This window comes from Pteropus medius, unplaced genomic scaffold (genome assembly GCF_902729225.1).
Source record: "Pteropus medius unplaced genomic scaffold, Ma_sr-lr_union100, whole genome shotgun sequence".
Lineage (NCBI taxonomy): Eukaryota > Metazoa > Chordata > Mammalia > Chiroptera > Pteropodidae > Pteropus > Pteropus medius.
Window position 1 is genome coordinate 4,664,587 of NW_024352784.1, and position 17,675 is coordinate 4,682,261.

The 17,675-nt window shown below is 37.4% G+C and overlaps 1 protein-coding gene and 1 long non-coding RNA gene across 2 annotated transcripts in view; one reads left to right on the forward strand and one right to left on the reverse strand.

The window, feature by feature from the left end:
• Positions 1 to 1,848: 1,848 nt before the first annotated feature.
• The window catches only part of POLD3 (DNA polymerase delta 3, accessory subunit), a 37,562-nt gene continuing 21,735 nt past the window's right edge, over positions 1,849 to 17,675 (forward strand). Inside the window, exons 1-5 of the mRNA XM_039848041.1 lie at positions 1,849 to 2,019; positions 3,321 to 3,376; positions 9,494 to 9,596; positions 14,166 to 14,205; positions 15,409 to 15,541. Of these exons, the coding sequence (XP_039703975.1) occupies positions 1,960 to 2,019; positions 3,321 to 3,376; positions 9,494 to 9,596; positions 14,166 to 14,205; positions 15,409 to 15,541 (392 nt within the window). The 5' untranslated portion in view covers positions 1,849 to 1,959. The remainder of the gene's footprint in view (positions 2,020 to 3,320; positions 3,377 to 9,493; positions 9,597 to 14,165; positions 14,206 to 15,408; positions 15,542 to 17,675) is intronic.
• Positions 10,683 to 17,675, reverse strand: part of LOC120590346 (uncharacterized) — a 63,288-nt gene continuing 56,295 nt past the window's right edge. The window contains exon 3 of the long non-coding RNA XR_005649682.1: positions 10,683 to 11,006. This is a non-coding gene — a long non-coding RNA (uncharacterized LOC120590346). The remainder of the gene's footprint in view (positions 11,007 to 17,675) is intronic.

The window sequence follows — 17,675 nt, forward strand, 5'->3', positions numbered from 1 at the left end:
TATTTAGAAGTATGTTGGGCCAGGTACTCTGTACTGTATTATCTGCTCCCTTTCATATGAGGGTAGTAGCCTTCTCTGGTCAATTGTCTTGACTTATATCCCACTCCCGTGGAACAATAACAGGAAATTGAAGTCCCAATTCCAACATTACCACTTAACCCTGTGACCTGAAAAACCCATGACTCTTCTCTTAAACCTCAGCAATCTAGTGTATAAAATATGGATAAACACAATGCATTTGCAAGGTCACTATGAGGATTAAATGAAATCTCACTCTCAAAGCATTTGGTACAATGTGCCTGGTAGACAGTAATGAAATAGCCAACTGTTATCAATTTTATTGTGTGCCAGCATGTTGTGAAGGTTTTATATATATTAGCTCATTTGTAACTCTGGCCAAATAGAATTCTTTGATTTTTCTCATCTTCTCTTTTTCTCAGTCATCCACATCTCAGTAGTCAAAGGCATCAGGGTTTGTCTAAAAATTTAGGTTCCAAATCTAGGCATTTTCCTTGATTCCTGTCTTTCTTACACTTTACTCTTCTAATTCATCAGCATGTTTTGCTGACTCTAAAGAAAATGCAAGTCACTCGGTTCTCTCAATTTCTACTACCATTATCCTATTTTAAACCACTACCATTCTTCACTTAAATATCTTAACAGGAATGTAAGCTACATGTGTACAGGCTCCATGTATTATTTTCCTTCCTCCCTTCCTCTTCCTCCCCTCCCTCCCTCCCCTCCCTCCTCCTCCCCTCCCTTCCCTCCTTCCCCTTCCTTTCTCCCTTCCTTCCCTTCTCCTTCCTTCCCTCTTCTTTCTTTCTTTCCCTTCCTTCCCTTCCTCTCCTTCCTTCCTCCCCCCCCTTTAAGCTCCATGTATTATTGATCACAGCTGTACACTGAGCATCCCAGAAACAGTGCCTGGCTATTAGAAAGCTTTTGCTAACAATTTCTTGAATGAATGCATGTTGCAACAAAACTTTGAAGTGGGTACTATTATTATTTCCATCTTATAGATGGGAAACATGCTTGCAGTGGTTAAATAACTGGTCACACAACAAATATCAAAACCAGGATTCTCACATCCAGGGCCTATGTCTAGAGCCTGCTGGAAAATCCACCATGCCGCCATATTTAACTGCACTGTCTTATGCTGAAGTTAATTATTAAGGGTTTTATAGCCGATGTTAGGAGGGATTTTCATTGATATTTCCCAAACTGAAAATGTTTCTGAGAATAAAGTTCATGTGCCCCTTCACACGTCCTTATAGGGGCAGCATAATTTGGCTTCTCCCAAGTCCCATCTCTCCTCATTGGCCTCTCCTCTCAACATTCCGGTTATAATCAACCTTTCTCTTCCCAGATATGCCCCTACCTCTGTCCAAAACACTGCCTCTCTCCAATCCCTTCTGGAAAACCTTCTCTAATTTTTCAATTCTGAGTGGTTATAACAAGCACTACTTTATTCCAGCTGGCAGCACCCTACTAAAAATACCTGTTTCTTTATTGTTCGCTGCGGTGCCCCAATGTTTAAGAAGTGCCTGGAACAAAACAGGTTCTTGATAAATATTTGTTGAATAAAGGTATGAAAGGGCAAAGAATATTTTATCAATTTACAGATGGAAAGACTGGCTCCTAGACGTCAGGTATTTTGCCCGGGGGTCAGTCACTAAATGGCCGAGGTGGGATTTGAAAACACAGCGCCACAGACAACCTCTCCAGGTCACGCCCGCCCGCCTAGCTGCTCACTTCCGCCTGCTCCTACTAGCTCCGCCTACTTCGGCCTGAGCCTTGTCTGAAACTAATTTGACCCTCCGACGGCCGCCGTAGAGCGTCTCTCCGTTGCTGTGGGAAACGACCCCGGGCCTGGGTGGGAGGAAAGACGTTTCCCGCCGGCGGGAGCTGCGGTTGTGGTGGCGTGGGGAGCTGAGAGGGTGCGGGGCCCAGCGTTGCAGCACCATGGCGGACCAGTTTTATCTGGAAAATATAGATGAATTCGTCACGGACCAGAACAAAATCGTGAGAAGCTAGGACTGGGGAACACGGGCTTGCGACTGGGGTCCTGGGCCCGGCCAGGGCGGTGGGGACCTTGACCCCTCTGCGTGTGGTCGCGTGGGTACTGCCGAGGGTAACAGGTCCCCACGCTTCGTGCCCAGGGCAAACGAACTCGCCAGAGAGAGCCTCTGGCGCGCGCGCAAGTCTTCGTCTCTTGGGTGGGCGTGCTGGGCACTGCGCACCGACTAGGGGCCGCAGAGGGCGGGGCATTGTTTGATAATATTTCTAAGGCGACTCTACACCTGTCTGATAAGGTGGTTGGCTTTTAAAGCCCCAAGTTTACAGTTGAGGAAATCGTAACCGGGTTTAAGCGACAAGTTGTAGTCAGTCAGTTTCCTCTTACTGGAAGTTTGGTATTGATACAGGCTTGACCTGCCTCACAGAGTTGGAGTAAAAATCAAATGAGACAGTGGGTGTGACTGCACTTTGCAAACCGTGAGAATTGAGTGCCTGCTGTGAGCTTTGGATACACATTACTGTATTTAATCTTTGCAGTGATCCACTCAGAGGAGGGTAGAAGTATCCTTAGAAAACGTCTTTTGAAGCAGAGGGGCCAAATAACTTATTTATTTGTGGTTAGTAAGGGATAGGCAGTTTACCAACTAAGATCTATCTAATTTTGCCAATGCTTTCATCTACATCATACTGCCTTTGCCTACCATATGTAACGGTGTTATTAGAAACTCAGCGTTTAGATTTGGACGACTTGGAGAGAAGAGTGACAGTAGAATTAAAGAAGGATAGAAGGAGGATAACAGGCTTGAGGCCAGAAGTTTCCAATCTAACCTCTGAAACAGTATTCAGCCCCCTCTTTCAGTCCTTGAACTATGCACACCTGTGCCCTTAACTGTTTGCATGGCTGCAACTTAGAGGTTTTTCTGAGTCTCACACTTCAAAATAATCTAGCTTCTGGATAAGTTTTAGGATAGTTTTCTGTGATGGATCCCCAAAAGGACAAGTTGAAAAAAAAAAGCTTTAGTAAAACATGGAATGTGGGGAAAATGAGAGCCTTTTCTTTGATTCATTCAGCCTTCCTTTTTAGACTCTTTGCATTAATTTGTCTGTAAAACAAACTTCTTAGTAGTCTGTGAGATAAATATCTCAGTCTTGCCTGCCCAGATTGATGGTTCTTGGCAAAACTGGGATGGCGCCGACTATAATTTATAAGGCATAATCATCTAAAAGTAGGAATATTTAGGAGCCCTTAGAACTGCCCTGCACTCTGGAGTCATCTAATAAAACATTTAACATTTTTCTTCTTGCAGGTGACATACAAATGGCTGAGCTATACACTAGGGGTTCATGTTAACCAGGCCAAACAGTAAGTCCAATTTCCTACTAATTTTAATCACATTGGAGCTTTTTGTTTGTTTTGTTTTGCTTTGTTTTTAGCTTTACAGATAGCCTCTAGGTTAGGGAAAATAACAATTTTTTTTTTTCCCTGAGAAAATGGGAAAGAATACTATTTTTACTACTTTTTACTACTTTTGTGTATTATTTAGGAGGTAGGTAGACTTGTGTAGTAATACATTTACTGGATTTATTTGTCGGCTTGCCTTCTGGTTAACATCATTTTGTTATTTCAGATTTATTAAATGGGTTAGCCATTGCTTTTTACATCTCAGATTGTCTGACATCTAACATCTTCATTACATTTTCATGCACGTTCCTTAGGCCCATCTCGGTGTTATTGAAATACCTCCATAATGAGGTCAACAGGTGTTTGACACAGCTGTGTAACAGTATAAAACAGGCAGAACTATTTAAGTGAAACTAAAATAGGAGTATTTAGGATGGTCCAGAGCATTGCCCTTTAATTTTGCCATGTCAGTTTTCCTTGCTGAAACTTGTAGTCCAACTTGAGGCCAAAAGAGAAAAGGCAAGCTTTTGAATTTACTTCAAAATTTCTTGACCTGCAAATGTGCAGATGTTGTTTATGTCTCAAAGGGAGGAATTCATGAATAGGCTGAGGACACATATACCTAGTTAAATATTCATTTAGTTTGTTTTATTCCTAAAGGTGGTCAAATATTTCCCAATTCCTTGAGTCATGGGAATGTTCCCATGACAATATAGTCTTAGAAAATCCCTGACCTCTAGAATGGGTTGATTTGGCTTTATTTGGGTTGCTGTTTGACACATCTAGGGATCTGGTTTTGACTAGATGTTTATGCCTTTGAAACCTGAAACTCTTGGCCTAGGGATAGATTTGGACTGATTTTGACTATCTAAGATTGCTATTGCTAAGACCAGTCTTGTCTCAAACCCAAGAGATTCAGGTAACTTTGGGAATGGACACCTATAAGAGTAATTATTTGTTGTGGTTATAGATGTTTAAATATGAAATGAGGTAACTATTACTATATAATCTTGTTGGGGTTTAAAGGTGATATTGGAGATACAGTAAAGTTGCCAGCAATTTTATTGTAGCTACCCTTAATGACCTATAATTTTTATAGAATTAACACACTGCTGTTGACTATCTACCAACTTCATCCCATACCACTCTATCTTATACTCTAGCCATATTTGCCTTTTTGTTCCTCACGTATGCCAGGCTCATTCTCACCCTAGGACATTTGTACCATTCTTTTTACCTAGAATGCTCTTCTCCCATCTGTCTTTATCCTTCAGGTTTTAGCTTTTACTTCTTGGAACAGTTTTTCTCTAATGCTCTCTTTCAAGTATCCTCACCCCTCTCTAACTCTGTCATATGCATTTCTTTCATTTTTTAAAAAGTTTTATTGAGATATAATTCACATACCATAAATTCACCCATTGAAAATGTACAGTTCAGTGGTTTTTAGTCTATTCATAGAATTGTGCAGCCATTGCTACAATTAATTTTAGAACATCTTCATCATCCCAAAAAGGAACCCAGTATCCATTAGCAGTCATTCACCATTTTCCCATAATCCTGCCCCTTTCCCCACAGCCCTAGACAACTACTAATATAATATTTTCTATGTCTATAGATTTGCTTATTTTGAACATTTCATATAAATGGAAGCATATACGTAAATTTGTGTGCCTTGTTTCTTTCACTTAGCATAATGTTTTCAAGGTTTGACCATGTATCAATACAGTAAGTTCTCACTTAACATTATAGCAGGTTCTGTGACTTTAATGGAAACAACTATAATGAAACCAATTTTACCATAGGCTACTTGATATAAACAAGAGTTAAGTTCCTAGGACATCTCATCAATGTTATAATAAAATGGTGTTATTTGAGGGCCTGCTGTACTTCATTCCTTTTTATAGCTGAATCATTCCACAATATGTGTTAGTTTCCTAGGGCTGCCATAACAGTTCTACAGACTAGGTGGCTTAAAAACGTAGAAATTTATTATCTACGTTTATTATCTAAATTTAATATCTTTTGAAATTAAGGTGTCAGCAGGGTCATACTCCCTCTGAAACCTGTAGAGAAGAATCCTTCCTTGCCCCTACCTTTTGCCCACAGTCTTTAGCATTCTTTGGCTTGTAGCTGCATAACCGCAGTCTCTGCCTTTGTTGTTACATGGCATCCTCCTCGTATGTCTGTATCTTCATGTGGCCATTTTATAAGGATACCAGGCATTCTGGATTCGGAGTCCACCCTCCTCCAGTATGACCTCATCTGCAATGATCTCATTTTCAAATAAGGTCACATTCCGAGGTACTAGTGGTTAAGACTTCAACATATCTTTTTTGGGGGCTGCAATTCAACCCATAACATATGGATATACCTCATTTTGTTTATCCATTCATCAGCTGATGGACATTTAGGTGGTTTCTACATTTGGATGTTATGAATAATGCTACTATGAACAATTGAGTCCAAGTTTTTGTGAGGACGTGTTTTCATTTCTCTTGAGTATATACCTGGGATTGGAATTTCTAGAGCATATGATAAATCTATATTTAACATTCTGAGGAACTGACAAACTGTTTTCAAAGTGGCTATGCTATTTTATAATCTTAACACCAATATATGAGGGTTACAGTTTCTCCATATTCTTTTCAACTCTTGATTATCTTTTTATTTTAGCCATTCTGATGGGTATGAAATGGTATTATTATGGTTTTGATTTGCATTTTGCTACTGACTAATGATGTTGATCATCTTTTCATGTGTTCATTAGCCATTTGTATACCTTCTCTGAAGAAATATTTTTTCTGATCCTTTGCTCATTTTTTCACTGGGTTGTCTTTTTTTGTTCTATAGTTGTAAGAGTTCTGTGTATATTCTGGATACAAGACTCTGATCAGATATATGATTTGCTAAAATTTTCTCCTATGGGTTGTCTTTGTACTTAGTTGAGTGTCCTTTGAAGCACAAATTTTTATTGTTGATAAAGTCCAATTTATTTTTTTCTTTTGTTGCTTGCATTTTTTACATATTTAAGAAGGCTTTGCCTAATCCATGGTCACGAAGATTTACTTCTGTGTTTATATCTAAGAGTTTTGTAGTTTTAGTTCTTACACCAATAATTATTACTATAAAGTTTCTACGTATCAAGTGCTTGTTATCATATTAAAAATGTCTCAGTCCTAACAGTAAGAGTATAGTTTTCAAATCAAGTGTTGGTTAAAGGTAATTTTAAATGAAGCACTAAAATGCGTAGTCACTATTTCTTCTAGGAATCATTTTGTATAACGGTGTAAGGAAACAGTACAACTACTTTCTTTCGCATGCGGCTATCGAGTTGATCCAGCATTTCATAATTCTTATTACTATTTGCTTATATGTGCCCTAACTTATGTGTCCTTCTCAACATCCCCCCCCCACCCAAAATATAAGCTCCTTGAAGGCAGGGAACATATTTTTCCCCGCTTTCATCACTTTAAGTTCCAATTACTATTGCTATGTAACAAACTACTTCAAAATTTAGTGTCTTGAAACAACTTTTATTATACTCATAGATTGTTTTGGTCTGGAATTTGAGCAGGGCACAGTGACAATAACTTATCTCTGCTCCATGATGTCTGGTGCCTCAGCTAGGAAGACTCAACAGCTGGAGTCCTGCATCATCTATAAACTTCTTTGTGCACATGTCTGGCAGTTGATACTGACCATTGACTGGGAATTTGGATGAGGCTATTGACCAGACATTTCTGTCTGTATGGCCTGGGCTTTCATCAAAGCATAATATCTCTGGGTAGTTGGACTTCTTACATAGCAGCTCAGGACTCCAAATGCTAGTGTTCCAGCACAAAGCAGAAGCTGATTGCCTCAAAAGTCAAGCGGTATCACGTCTGCTTTATTCTTTTGGATAAAATGAATCACTAGCCCTCCGAGATTCAAGGGGAGGGGATGGAGTCCACGTCATTCAAGGTGGACATAGAAGAGTATCTGGGATGGGAGATGTTGTTGCAGCCACTTTTGGAAAATACTATATTACACAATAATTGTATCTTGAGTGCCTGGGTCATAATAGGTGCCAATAAATATTTGCTGAGTGAATCTAAGCACTATGGTAGATATTTTCACAAACATTTATCTCACATAATCTTTATAACAATCCAGTGTGATGGGTATTATCATCCTCTTGTAACGGATGATAAAATTGAGACTTGATTGTCCTCTCATCTTTCCTTATTTTACCTATTGTGGAAGCATTTGGCACTAAGGGCAGTGATTGGGCATGATTGTTAACTTTTGCTTGGATAAATTAAAGGTTTTTTTTTTTTTTTTCCCAGTTCTTTATGTTTAGCATTTTGGGCTCTGTCATAAAATAGCACACTTGACATAACAAGGTCCTTACCATCATTGATTTATACAAGATAATTTCAGGTAAAAGTACTGCGAAGGAGTTAAACTGGCTTAGGGAAGGCAGTATACAATAAACACTGTATTCGTCCTTGGGAAAATTATAGGTGGAATTTATCAGAAGGGAAAATTAATGAATTAAAATGAGAAGATATAGTTAATCATATCTGTAGAAAGTATATCTTATAAAAATTCATATATGTTGTCATTTGTATTTAAGAATGTTTTGCATATTTTGTTGGTAAAATGTTTGGTTTAATCAAATTAGATAACCATGTCTTAGAGACTCTAATGATATGCAAAATTAATTTTTTCAAAGAGTTTGTACATTTTTTATCTTCTTAATATAAAAGAATTGGGGTTGATTTGGGGAGACAAGAGCGAAGAGGAGGTCTGCGATAATATAGGCAAGACTATGAGTTGTAGGTAAAAGATTTAGCCAGCAAGTTTGAGAGCATCTTGAGCATGATCCTTGGCCTATCATTTCTTCTATTAGCATAATAACTAGCATTAATAAACTAAAATGTTTATGACTTTCTGTCACCTCATCCTTCCTGCTGTAATTGCTTCATGGAAAGAAACCCTAAAGAGAACAAGAAAGAAGAATCAACAAAAATGCTAAATAGGGCACATTTTTTGTCCTCAAGGAGCTTTTAGTCTAGTAGGTATGGCAGATATATAAACTAGTTATGGTGTGGTAAGTGCTATAATAACAGATATGGGATAGGCCCTGTTAGAGCTTGAAAGGCGGGGGTGCCCTGCAGATCTGTGGTATTAGGAAGGCTTCACATAGGTGATAACTGAGCTCCTGTCTTGAAGAAGAATTAGGTGGATGAGGTCTGAGAACATTGTAGACAAAGGAGACATATAAGGGGAACTGCAGAATGTTTCATAAGGCTGAAAATAATGTGACTGTGGGAGAATGATGAGAGATACAGGGGCCAGAACAAGAAGGGCCTTACCTATCATTGCTTGAGAGTTGGAATTGATCCTTAGGGGATGGAGAGTTACTCAAAATTTTTGAACAAGAAATAGTACTTCAGACAAGAATATATCCAACTACGTTTTCAACATCACTTAATGACTAATAGGTATCTCAGACTTAACATGCCCCAAAAGCTAACTCCTGTTTTCTGCTCCTAACATGTACTTCTGCTTTTTTTCATCTCAGTGGAGTAATGAACCCTTTTGAGAAACTTGAAAACCCTGAACTGTCCCTAAAAAGCACATACATTTTACTTACAATTTTGGTTGTGGAGGGTTATAGATGGCCACATGAATCCCAAGGGAAGAGAATCACTGGCTAGTACTACCCTCCCATTTTATACCTTAGGATATTACGAAGCCTAGAAAAATTAATTAGCTTATCCAGGATCACATAGCGAGATAGTGATGGAACTTATTCTTGGTTGAGTGTTCTGTTCATTATATGTCATTGTCACTGTTTTGTTGCAAGTTCAGTTCCTCTTGGCCTGTTAACTAGATCTCTTTATTTCAGCTACTTACTGGGTCACTGTGCCAATTCAATAAGTTGATCCCAACTTTTAAGTCTCTGTCCATAAACAGAGCAAAAATTCTATAGAAAATTTGATAGACTGTCAGATTGAATATATATCTAACTTTTAAGCCACAAATGAAGAGTTGAAGAGGTAACTAATGATTTGTTCACTTTGTTTGGAACAGGATGCTGTATGATTATGTCGAAAGGAAGCGAAAGGAAAATTCAGGAACCCAATTGCATGTCACTTATTTAGTGTCTGGCAGTCTCATTCAGAATGGACATTCGGTAAGTTTGCAGAATCTTATAATAAGCTCAAATATGTTTGAGTTATAAACTTAAATAACATGGGGTGGGGGTGGGGGAACAAGTTTAGTATTATGGAAGTTTTAAAAAGCTACCTGAAGATGGTTGTTTTGGACTTTTAGACTAACCCTAAAACTCTGAGAAGTTTTGGTAATATCTTGGCAGAGACTGTATCATTATTTAATTTTCTTAGGGAACAAGACATTAGGATACTGCTTATGTTATTCTTCTTTCTTCCTCTTGAAGGTATATTAGGGACAATGGTGGTTTCCATCCTCATCAAATGTTAAGTAACACAGGTGTTCAGAAAGTATTATTTTTTTAACTTGAAGTTGATTTTAATTTGAGCATTCATTTTAGTAGGCTTATGTCTAAGCATCTGGAAGATGGGGCTGTTGGTGGGGCCTGAGCTAATGCAGAAGCATTAGGTTGGGCATATCTTCATTCTGGTGCATCTTTTTATAGTCCAGTCTGGTATGTGGTCACCACTCACCTCAGGTCACTGTTATATTTTCATCATCCTGACCACAAAGCTTTCTCAGATCTGCTGACTCTCTTAGCTACTTCCATATCCCCTTTTGGGGCAAAGGGATCATTCTACTACTCTCATGACTTGGTGGGCACCAGACACTCTGCTAAGATAATCGGTTCTTCTGCACCAGACTCATTCTTGGGAACTTTGATAATTCCTCCTCTCTGGCTTCCTCTCAAAACTAAGGCATACCTCCTCTGTTCTCACCTCCCCAAACCTATCTGAAGGTTCTTTTGCTCCCACCACCACCTGCAGCCCTACAGAACTTAACCCAAGTATCAGGGTTCCTCAGAGAGCCACTAATATCTGTGTTCCTCTTCCCTTTTGACTTTCCTTAAGAATTATAAGTTCAGAAGCCTGATTTATTAAAATACTGACTGGATTTGTTTTATAGCAATAGAGTCCCAAGCATGTGAGGTTTAAAACCAGAATGGCAATTTAGTAATTTACAAGGGGAAATAAAATTGCTAGGGGGATCAGAGCTCTATATTCTCTGACCAGCAATTTCTTTCCACGTTGGTAAGCTATTTGGCATACCAGGTAATAATCAAGATATTTGCAGGTGTAGAATCAGACGTCATTATATATCTGAAACACAAAATTAAGCATACCTGATTCATATACTCTCAGGAATAAACTTGGCACCAGGATCCTCTCTGTATTGCTCTTGAATAGATACTGTCAGAGTCTGCAGCCGAATGTCTCCTTTCCTTTTGTTTCCAAGGTTAACTAGCTCCCATCTGTCTCTTTATAGTCGATGCCTTCAATCTAGTTATAGTTGATTCTTTACCTGGGAATCATTGTATTCCTTTAAAGCAGTAGGTTTTATTCTTCTTTTGGTCACTGATTGCTTTGAGAATCTGAAAGAAAAAATCATATGTTGACATGTAGATAAAATTTTGAGCGTTCACACGTCATCTGGAGCAGGGTCCAAGGTAAGAATTTATGTTTTAAGATAAAGTTGTAGATTTTTGTTCTATGCCATATGACAGAGGCTCCTAATTTGGGATCCTTGGATATTTTCAGGTTTCAGGAGATTCTTGGAGTAACCCCTGAAAGTACATTCAGATTGTGTTCCTTGGTGCATTTTTTTGGAGACCATTTTTTCAAAATGATGTGTAACTCATATCAGTTAAAAACTTCCTTATTGTGGCTCGCTTGTAAAGACCTTTTATTTTTAAATTTAAGAGGGTGTTTAAATTCTGCCCATCTTTTTTTAAGCAGCAGAATGCTTTCAAATGAAATCTTAATTAGAATCCTAACATAAAAAATATATTAGGAGTGGGATTGCTGTTGTCAAAGTGGTTGTGAGGATTTTGGAGCCCTGTACTCACTCCTTACAACCTCGCAAGGCAGCTCTGTGGAACCCTGTAGATTGATTGACCAAGTGTGGATGTTTACTTATGCTTTTTTTCTTAAAGAGAGCCCTCCTATGAAAGGGCAGATTATTAAGTATAATTTCAGGTTTTGTTCAATTTGTTCTTTAAGTTTTAAGTGTTTCTAGGAAGAAAAAAGATAAGTTATAGGCTTTGTATGGATTTATAAATACTTTTTATTTTTCCAGTGACTGTGATTATTGTAAAAAATGTTTAACGACATGTAGAAAGAAAAGCCTCCTTCTAATCTTGTCCCAGAGCGTCTTCCAAAGAATTACTTGAAAATTTCAAGGGAACATTTCATTGATTCTCTTTTTGTGTTAGTGGTTGTCAGCCTGATCCATCCTTTATGAAGCTCCTCATTAGCTTTTCATCTAATGATTATAGCTGAGATCGATTTTTATTATTGCCTGGATCATTAATTCATAAGGAGTTACAGAATGGTAATGTTCAACTTCTGTCATTTCTTCTGCATGTACTGGCTGGAATTTTTCTGTAAAGAACTTTCATCAACTAGCGATGTTTTTCCTTTTATTGCAAAAAAGCTCAGGGGGGCTTACCCTCTCACTCCTTCCTGTGTCCTCCTTTTAACAGGAACACACTGAATTAGAGCTGTACTCTGGTGTGTGTTATTTTAGCACCAGCAAGCTGGCATTTCTACTGAGTTTTTATGCATTTTCAATATCCCCTGAGACTGCATATAGCCACACTGAACTGTCGAGGCTGTCCAAATTTTCTCCTGAGGATACCAGTTATTTTTACAGCTCTTATTACGGAGTTGCATAGGTTTGAGCGGTTAGTTCACAATGCTCTTTTTCTCATAAGCTCTGTAATTTGTATTGTGTAGTTTTGCAGAATATGACTTTTTTAAGAATGCCTGTTTTATTTTTTTTAAGAGAAAACATTATGAAAACATACTAATATTCCTGATTCAAATTTACTGTTATATTTTTTAAAAAGCTCTTTGATTTTATATTGCTCTTTTCTCTGATGTTGTAAATTTTGGTGGTTCCTACATTAACATAAATATGTATTTGCTTTAGCCAAATGAGCTTTAGAAAAGCGAAACCAATATTTTTAGTAACAATATGATTACCGACAATAGTTTAAGACTTCTTTGCAGTTCTTTTTGTCTGTAGGACAGAGTCTACTAGAGATGTACAGTCAGCCTGTGTTTTAGAATCACTTGAAATAATTCCTCTCTGTGGTTAAGCCACCAATTTAGAATCTAGTTAAATTCAGTTTTTTTCCCTCTGAATTTTTAGGTTCCTCTTTTCCCTTACAAGTAACTCTTTTTATTGATTTTGTGTTCTTTCATTGTTTTTGTTGTCATATATATTTTTAATTTAAGCAAATATATATTAACCTCCTTTCTTAGATAAGTTTTTGTACATTGCACCCTGTTTTGCACTTTGCTTTTTTCACTTAAGAGAACCTGAGCATCACTCCATAGTAGTTAAAAAAATATTCCACATTCCTTTTTACAGCCGCATGATCCTGTGTTAATAGCTATACCTTAGTTTATTCAGCAGTCCTTTATTGATAGTTGTTTGAGTTACAGTCTTTGGCTTACAAATAGTGCTATAGTGAATAGCTCAGTGCATATGTGTTTTGTATATTTTTGCCAATGTGTTTTAAGGTTCCTAGAAGTAGGGTGTATATGTACTTTGTTGAGTATTGCCAAATACCTCTCCATTTTTCATCCCCACCAACAATGTGTATGGGTGCCCATTTCCACACAGCACATGCTATATGTTTCACGGTTACTTGCATTTCTTTCTGTGAACTGTCTTTTCATACATCTTGCTCATTTTTCTAAAGGATTGCTAGTCTTTGTTTTTTCTAGTTTAGAAGCTATATATTAACCTTTTGTAATATAACTTGCAGATATTTTTTCCACTTTATCATTTGTCTTTGTACTTTGCTTAAAGTTTTTATTTTATTATTTTTTTGCCATCCAAAAGTTAATTGTCAGCTTTTATGGATTATTTAAGTTATTTCTGGATTTTGAATTATAATTAGGAAACTTCCTTATTCTCAGATTGTATCAATTTATAAAAGAATTCACCCATAATTTCTTCTAGTGCGTATATGATTTCTTTACACTTAGATTTCAGATCCATTTAAAATTTATTCAGTGGGTGGTGTGAGAGACAGATCCACTTTTTTAATCTGGTTCTATATGATTATATGGTAATTCTCATTATGTTACCTACTAAAAAGTCCTTTTTTCCTCACACTGATTTTTTTTAAGTTTATTGGGGTAACATTGGTTAATACAATTATATAATTTTCAGATGTACATTATAACTTGACATCTATATATTCTCTTGTGTGATTGCCACCCAGAATCCAGTTTCCTTCAGCTACCATATATTTGATCTCACACTAATTTGAGATGCTGTGTTTTTTCGTTTGTTTTTATATTGATATCTATACTCTATCCCTTTCCTTAACCTCATTAAGAAGTGTTAATGTAAGCAAATTAAAAATGAGTGTGACTATTAAACTGTAACATATATTTTCAGAGGTACTTAATGTTCCTAACTTCATATCCAAGTACAACTGAATTATTGGCAAGCAAACTTTGAAAAATGCAAGTTGTGCTGCTTTAAACATTAATGAAGTGTTATTCCCTTGCAGTGCCACAAGGTTGCAGTAGTGAGAGAAGATAAATTGGAAGGTAAGTGCTTTAGCGGTTTAACAAGTTTTTCCTCTTATGCCATTAGTATAGGTATAGTAGAAAAATCTGCCCCTAACATCTGCATACAATATATTTAGCTATTTAACTGAAGAGCTGTATATTCCTTTTTTAGTAGCTCCTGAAACACGTTAAAATATAATACTACATCAGCCTAACTTCCCATTTTTAAGGTCGTAGCTGCTGACATTTATAAAGTACTTTTATCACAGGATTTCAAAACTCGTGACTGACATACAAAAAACTATTGTGAATACTGTATGGAGCACCTCATCAACTGTAAAAAGACAATAGTCTCTAAATATTGTGTTGTGTTCCATAACAATTTTTTTTAGGAAGAAAATTAATGCTTTTCTAAAGTCAGAAAGACAATGTAATGTCTAAGTTAAAATTTTCCACCTGTTTCAAGACTTTTATTTTTTAAATACCTCAATTCAAAGGAATTGTGTAACAGTTTGAGTCCACATGATCTTAGCCCCATGTCTCGAGACAAAACCTGTACTTTTGTACTTTATTATAAAGACTCTTGCCAGTGGAGTCGTTTTCTTACAAATTAAGATATCCACAGTTTTTCCTTCTGAATTCTCACATAGATACGCAAAACAAGATTCATTCATTCGGTGATACATAGTGAGTATTTACTCTGTGTCAAGCTCTGTGTTGGGCACTAGAAACTTTGAACAAGTTAGGCACAGTTCTTTTCCTTCATGGAACCTAAAATTTGTTCTCGTGATGTTCTTTTGTGTTTTTCCTCTGCGACTTACCTGATTAGTAGTATTTTGTTATAGAGTTGCTTTCTCTAAAGTTGAATTATAGAAGTGAGTCTTCTCAGATAAAAATTACTTATTCCTCAATTATATGCTAGAGTGTAAGATTCTTTTCCTGGCTGAAAAAAAATCAGTCATCATGAATCATTCATTATTATTTACTGAGTGTCCACTGGATGAGTGATACTCTCACAGGTACTGTACTTAGAACTGACTCACCGCCACCTACCTTGTCATAATGTTCCCATTGGAGACAGAAGAATTGATATTATATTGTATATGTGGCTCTTTGGCCTTTTAGAACTTTTTGGACCACCACAGATTGCAAATGGTTTTAATGCAGAAGGATTTCTTGTTAAAGTCCCCTCATGCTATGAAGTTTGTGTATTAACAGACTGCTTTTCCTGTTGACTTGTAGCAGTGAAGTCCAAGCTAGCTGTGACTGCCAGCGTCCATGTGTACAGCATCCAGAAAGCCATGCTAAAGGACAGTGGGCCTCTGTTCAATACCGACTATGACATCCTTAAAAGCAACTTGCAGAACTGCAGCAAGTGAGCTCCTTAATGTTCCTTGTGGGCTTCTTTACGAATTGATTTTGTAAGATGTTTATACAGTGGCTGCCTCTTAAGAGTGAATGCCAAGTCTAGTAAAACCCCATTTATCTTGCAGTAAGACACATGCCTGGTTTTATTAGTACATCATAAGGTGAAAAATAGCAGCCACAACCCATATTGAAAACCCCAGTGGACTCCCCATAAATCTTTTTCTCATGTATTTATCCTGTCACTGCCACCAGAAATGTTTGCTGTGCCCCCTTATTACTCCCTTACCCCAGTCTCTGCTTGTCTAAATTCTGTCCATCCTTTAAGAACCAGCTCAAATGTTGTCTTTCAGAAAACTTCCTAATTTGATATCCCTCTAGCTTCTATCCCAAAGCAGTTGATCTTCCACAGCTAGAATCAGATCTTGTTCATCTCTTGTATCTTTCACAGCATAGGGTGATGATAGACTATCATGCATATGAGTTTTGGGATGTGATGGTCATGGGCTTAAGTCATGGCTTTGCTGCTTAATACCCCATGGCTTTGGGCAAACTACTTAAACTCTTTGAGATTTGGTGTCTTTATCTTTAAATTGGACATAATACCTACTTTGTGGAGTTAGATCAGTTCCCCAGACATACATCGAGCACCTACTACTTTGACAGGTATTAAGCAAGATAATTTGAATTCATTCAACAAAGATCTGATGAGTACCTACAACATGCCACACTCTATAGTGAATATGGCCCAGTGCCTGCTTGTGGACCTGATGTCCTATAGGAGGCAATTACAGTACAGTGTGACAGTGTTATAATAGGAGTAATAGTGTGGGAAGATGTTAGAGGGGCACTCATCTCTCATTTTGGGGTGGGGTGGAGTGAGGGGGTAAGACAGAGGAGGATTCCTGATGGGAACGACATGTAAGATGTCTAAGATTGAAGACCCAGTAGAAGTAAACAGTCAAAGGAGAAGTGGGAGAGTAGGACAGAGCTGAGAGAAAACATGGCGCTTGTGTGGAACCACAATAGTTTTATATGGCTGGAATTTGGAATGAGGTGGTAAATACTGAGATACAAGACTGAAATAGGAGTCAGATTCTGTGCATTGTCTGCTAGGATAAGGAGTTTAAACTGTTCCAAGGCTGTAGAGACTGAAGATTTTGAAGCAGATGCGTGAAATGATCAGAATTGCATTTTAGAAAGATGACTGGCTGTGAAGACAAATCAGAGTGAATGTGGCCCAGGGCCTGCTTAATACTCTGATCATCTGGAATGAAGATAGAGATTCGGAATCAGAGAAAATAGATAATTAATTGAGTAGATATAGTTATGTAGAGATTGTGTATAGAATGGAAGGGCAGAAAGTAAAACTCTAGGCATAAGTATTAGCTGTGTAACTTTAGGCAAATTAACCTCTGTTCTTCAATTTCCTCATCAGTAAAATGAAGATAGTAGTAGCAGTCTCACAGGGTTGTAAGGCATTAAATGAATTAATGCACGAAAAGTGCTTAGAATAGTGCTTGGCACATAGTAAGCACTATTTAAGTAGCAGTCATTTTTTAAAGGGGGCCTGAGAGGGAGCAACTACAGATAAGAGGAAAATTAGAAGAGTATATGGAGTTCTAAAAGCTAAGGAATGAATCTCAAGAAGGAGAGACTAGTTGATAATATCAAACCTTGTTGAGAAGCTAAGTAAAAAAGGAACTGAAAAGTGTCTATTGGATTTAGTGATGGCCTTGCTAAGAGCATTTTCAGTAGAATGATTCTGGTCAGCTGAGTAAATATAGACAACTCTTTCCAGGAAATGACTGTAAAATGGAGAAAAAGGAGGGAGGTAGCTATATGGCATATATATTTTTAAAGTTGAGAGTGCCTTGAACTTGATAGGAAAGAACCATAAAAGAGGAAATCGTTGAAGATACTTGGGGAGATGAGACAACTGATAGAACCACGTCGTTGAGGAGAAATAGAGACTTACCAAATGTAGTTTCTGTAAGTTCTATGAGAATAAGGATCATGTCTCTTTTATTAACCACTGCATACCCAAAATGGTGTCTGGCAAATGGTAAGCATTCAGTAAATAATTGTTGACTGAACTGATAGACATTAGTTCTTTTTTCTTTAGCTCAAAACCTTGAGTATAA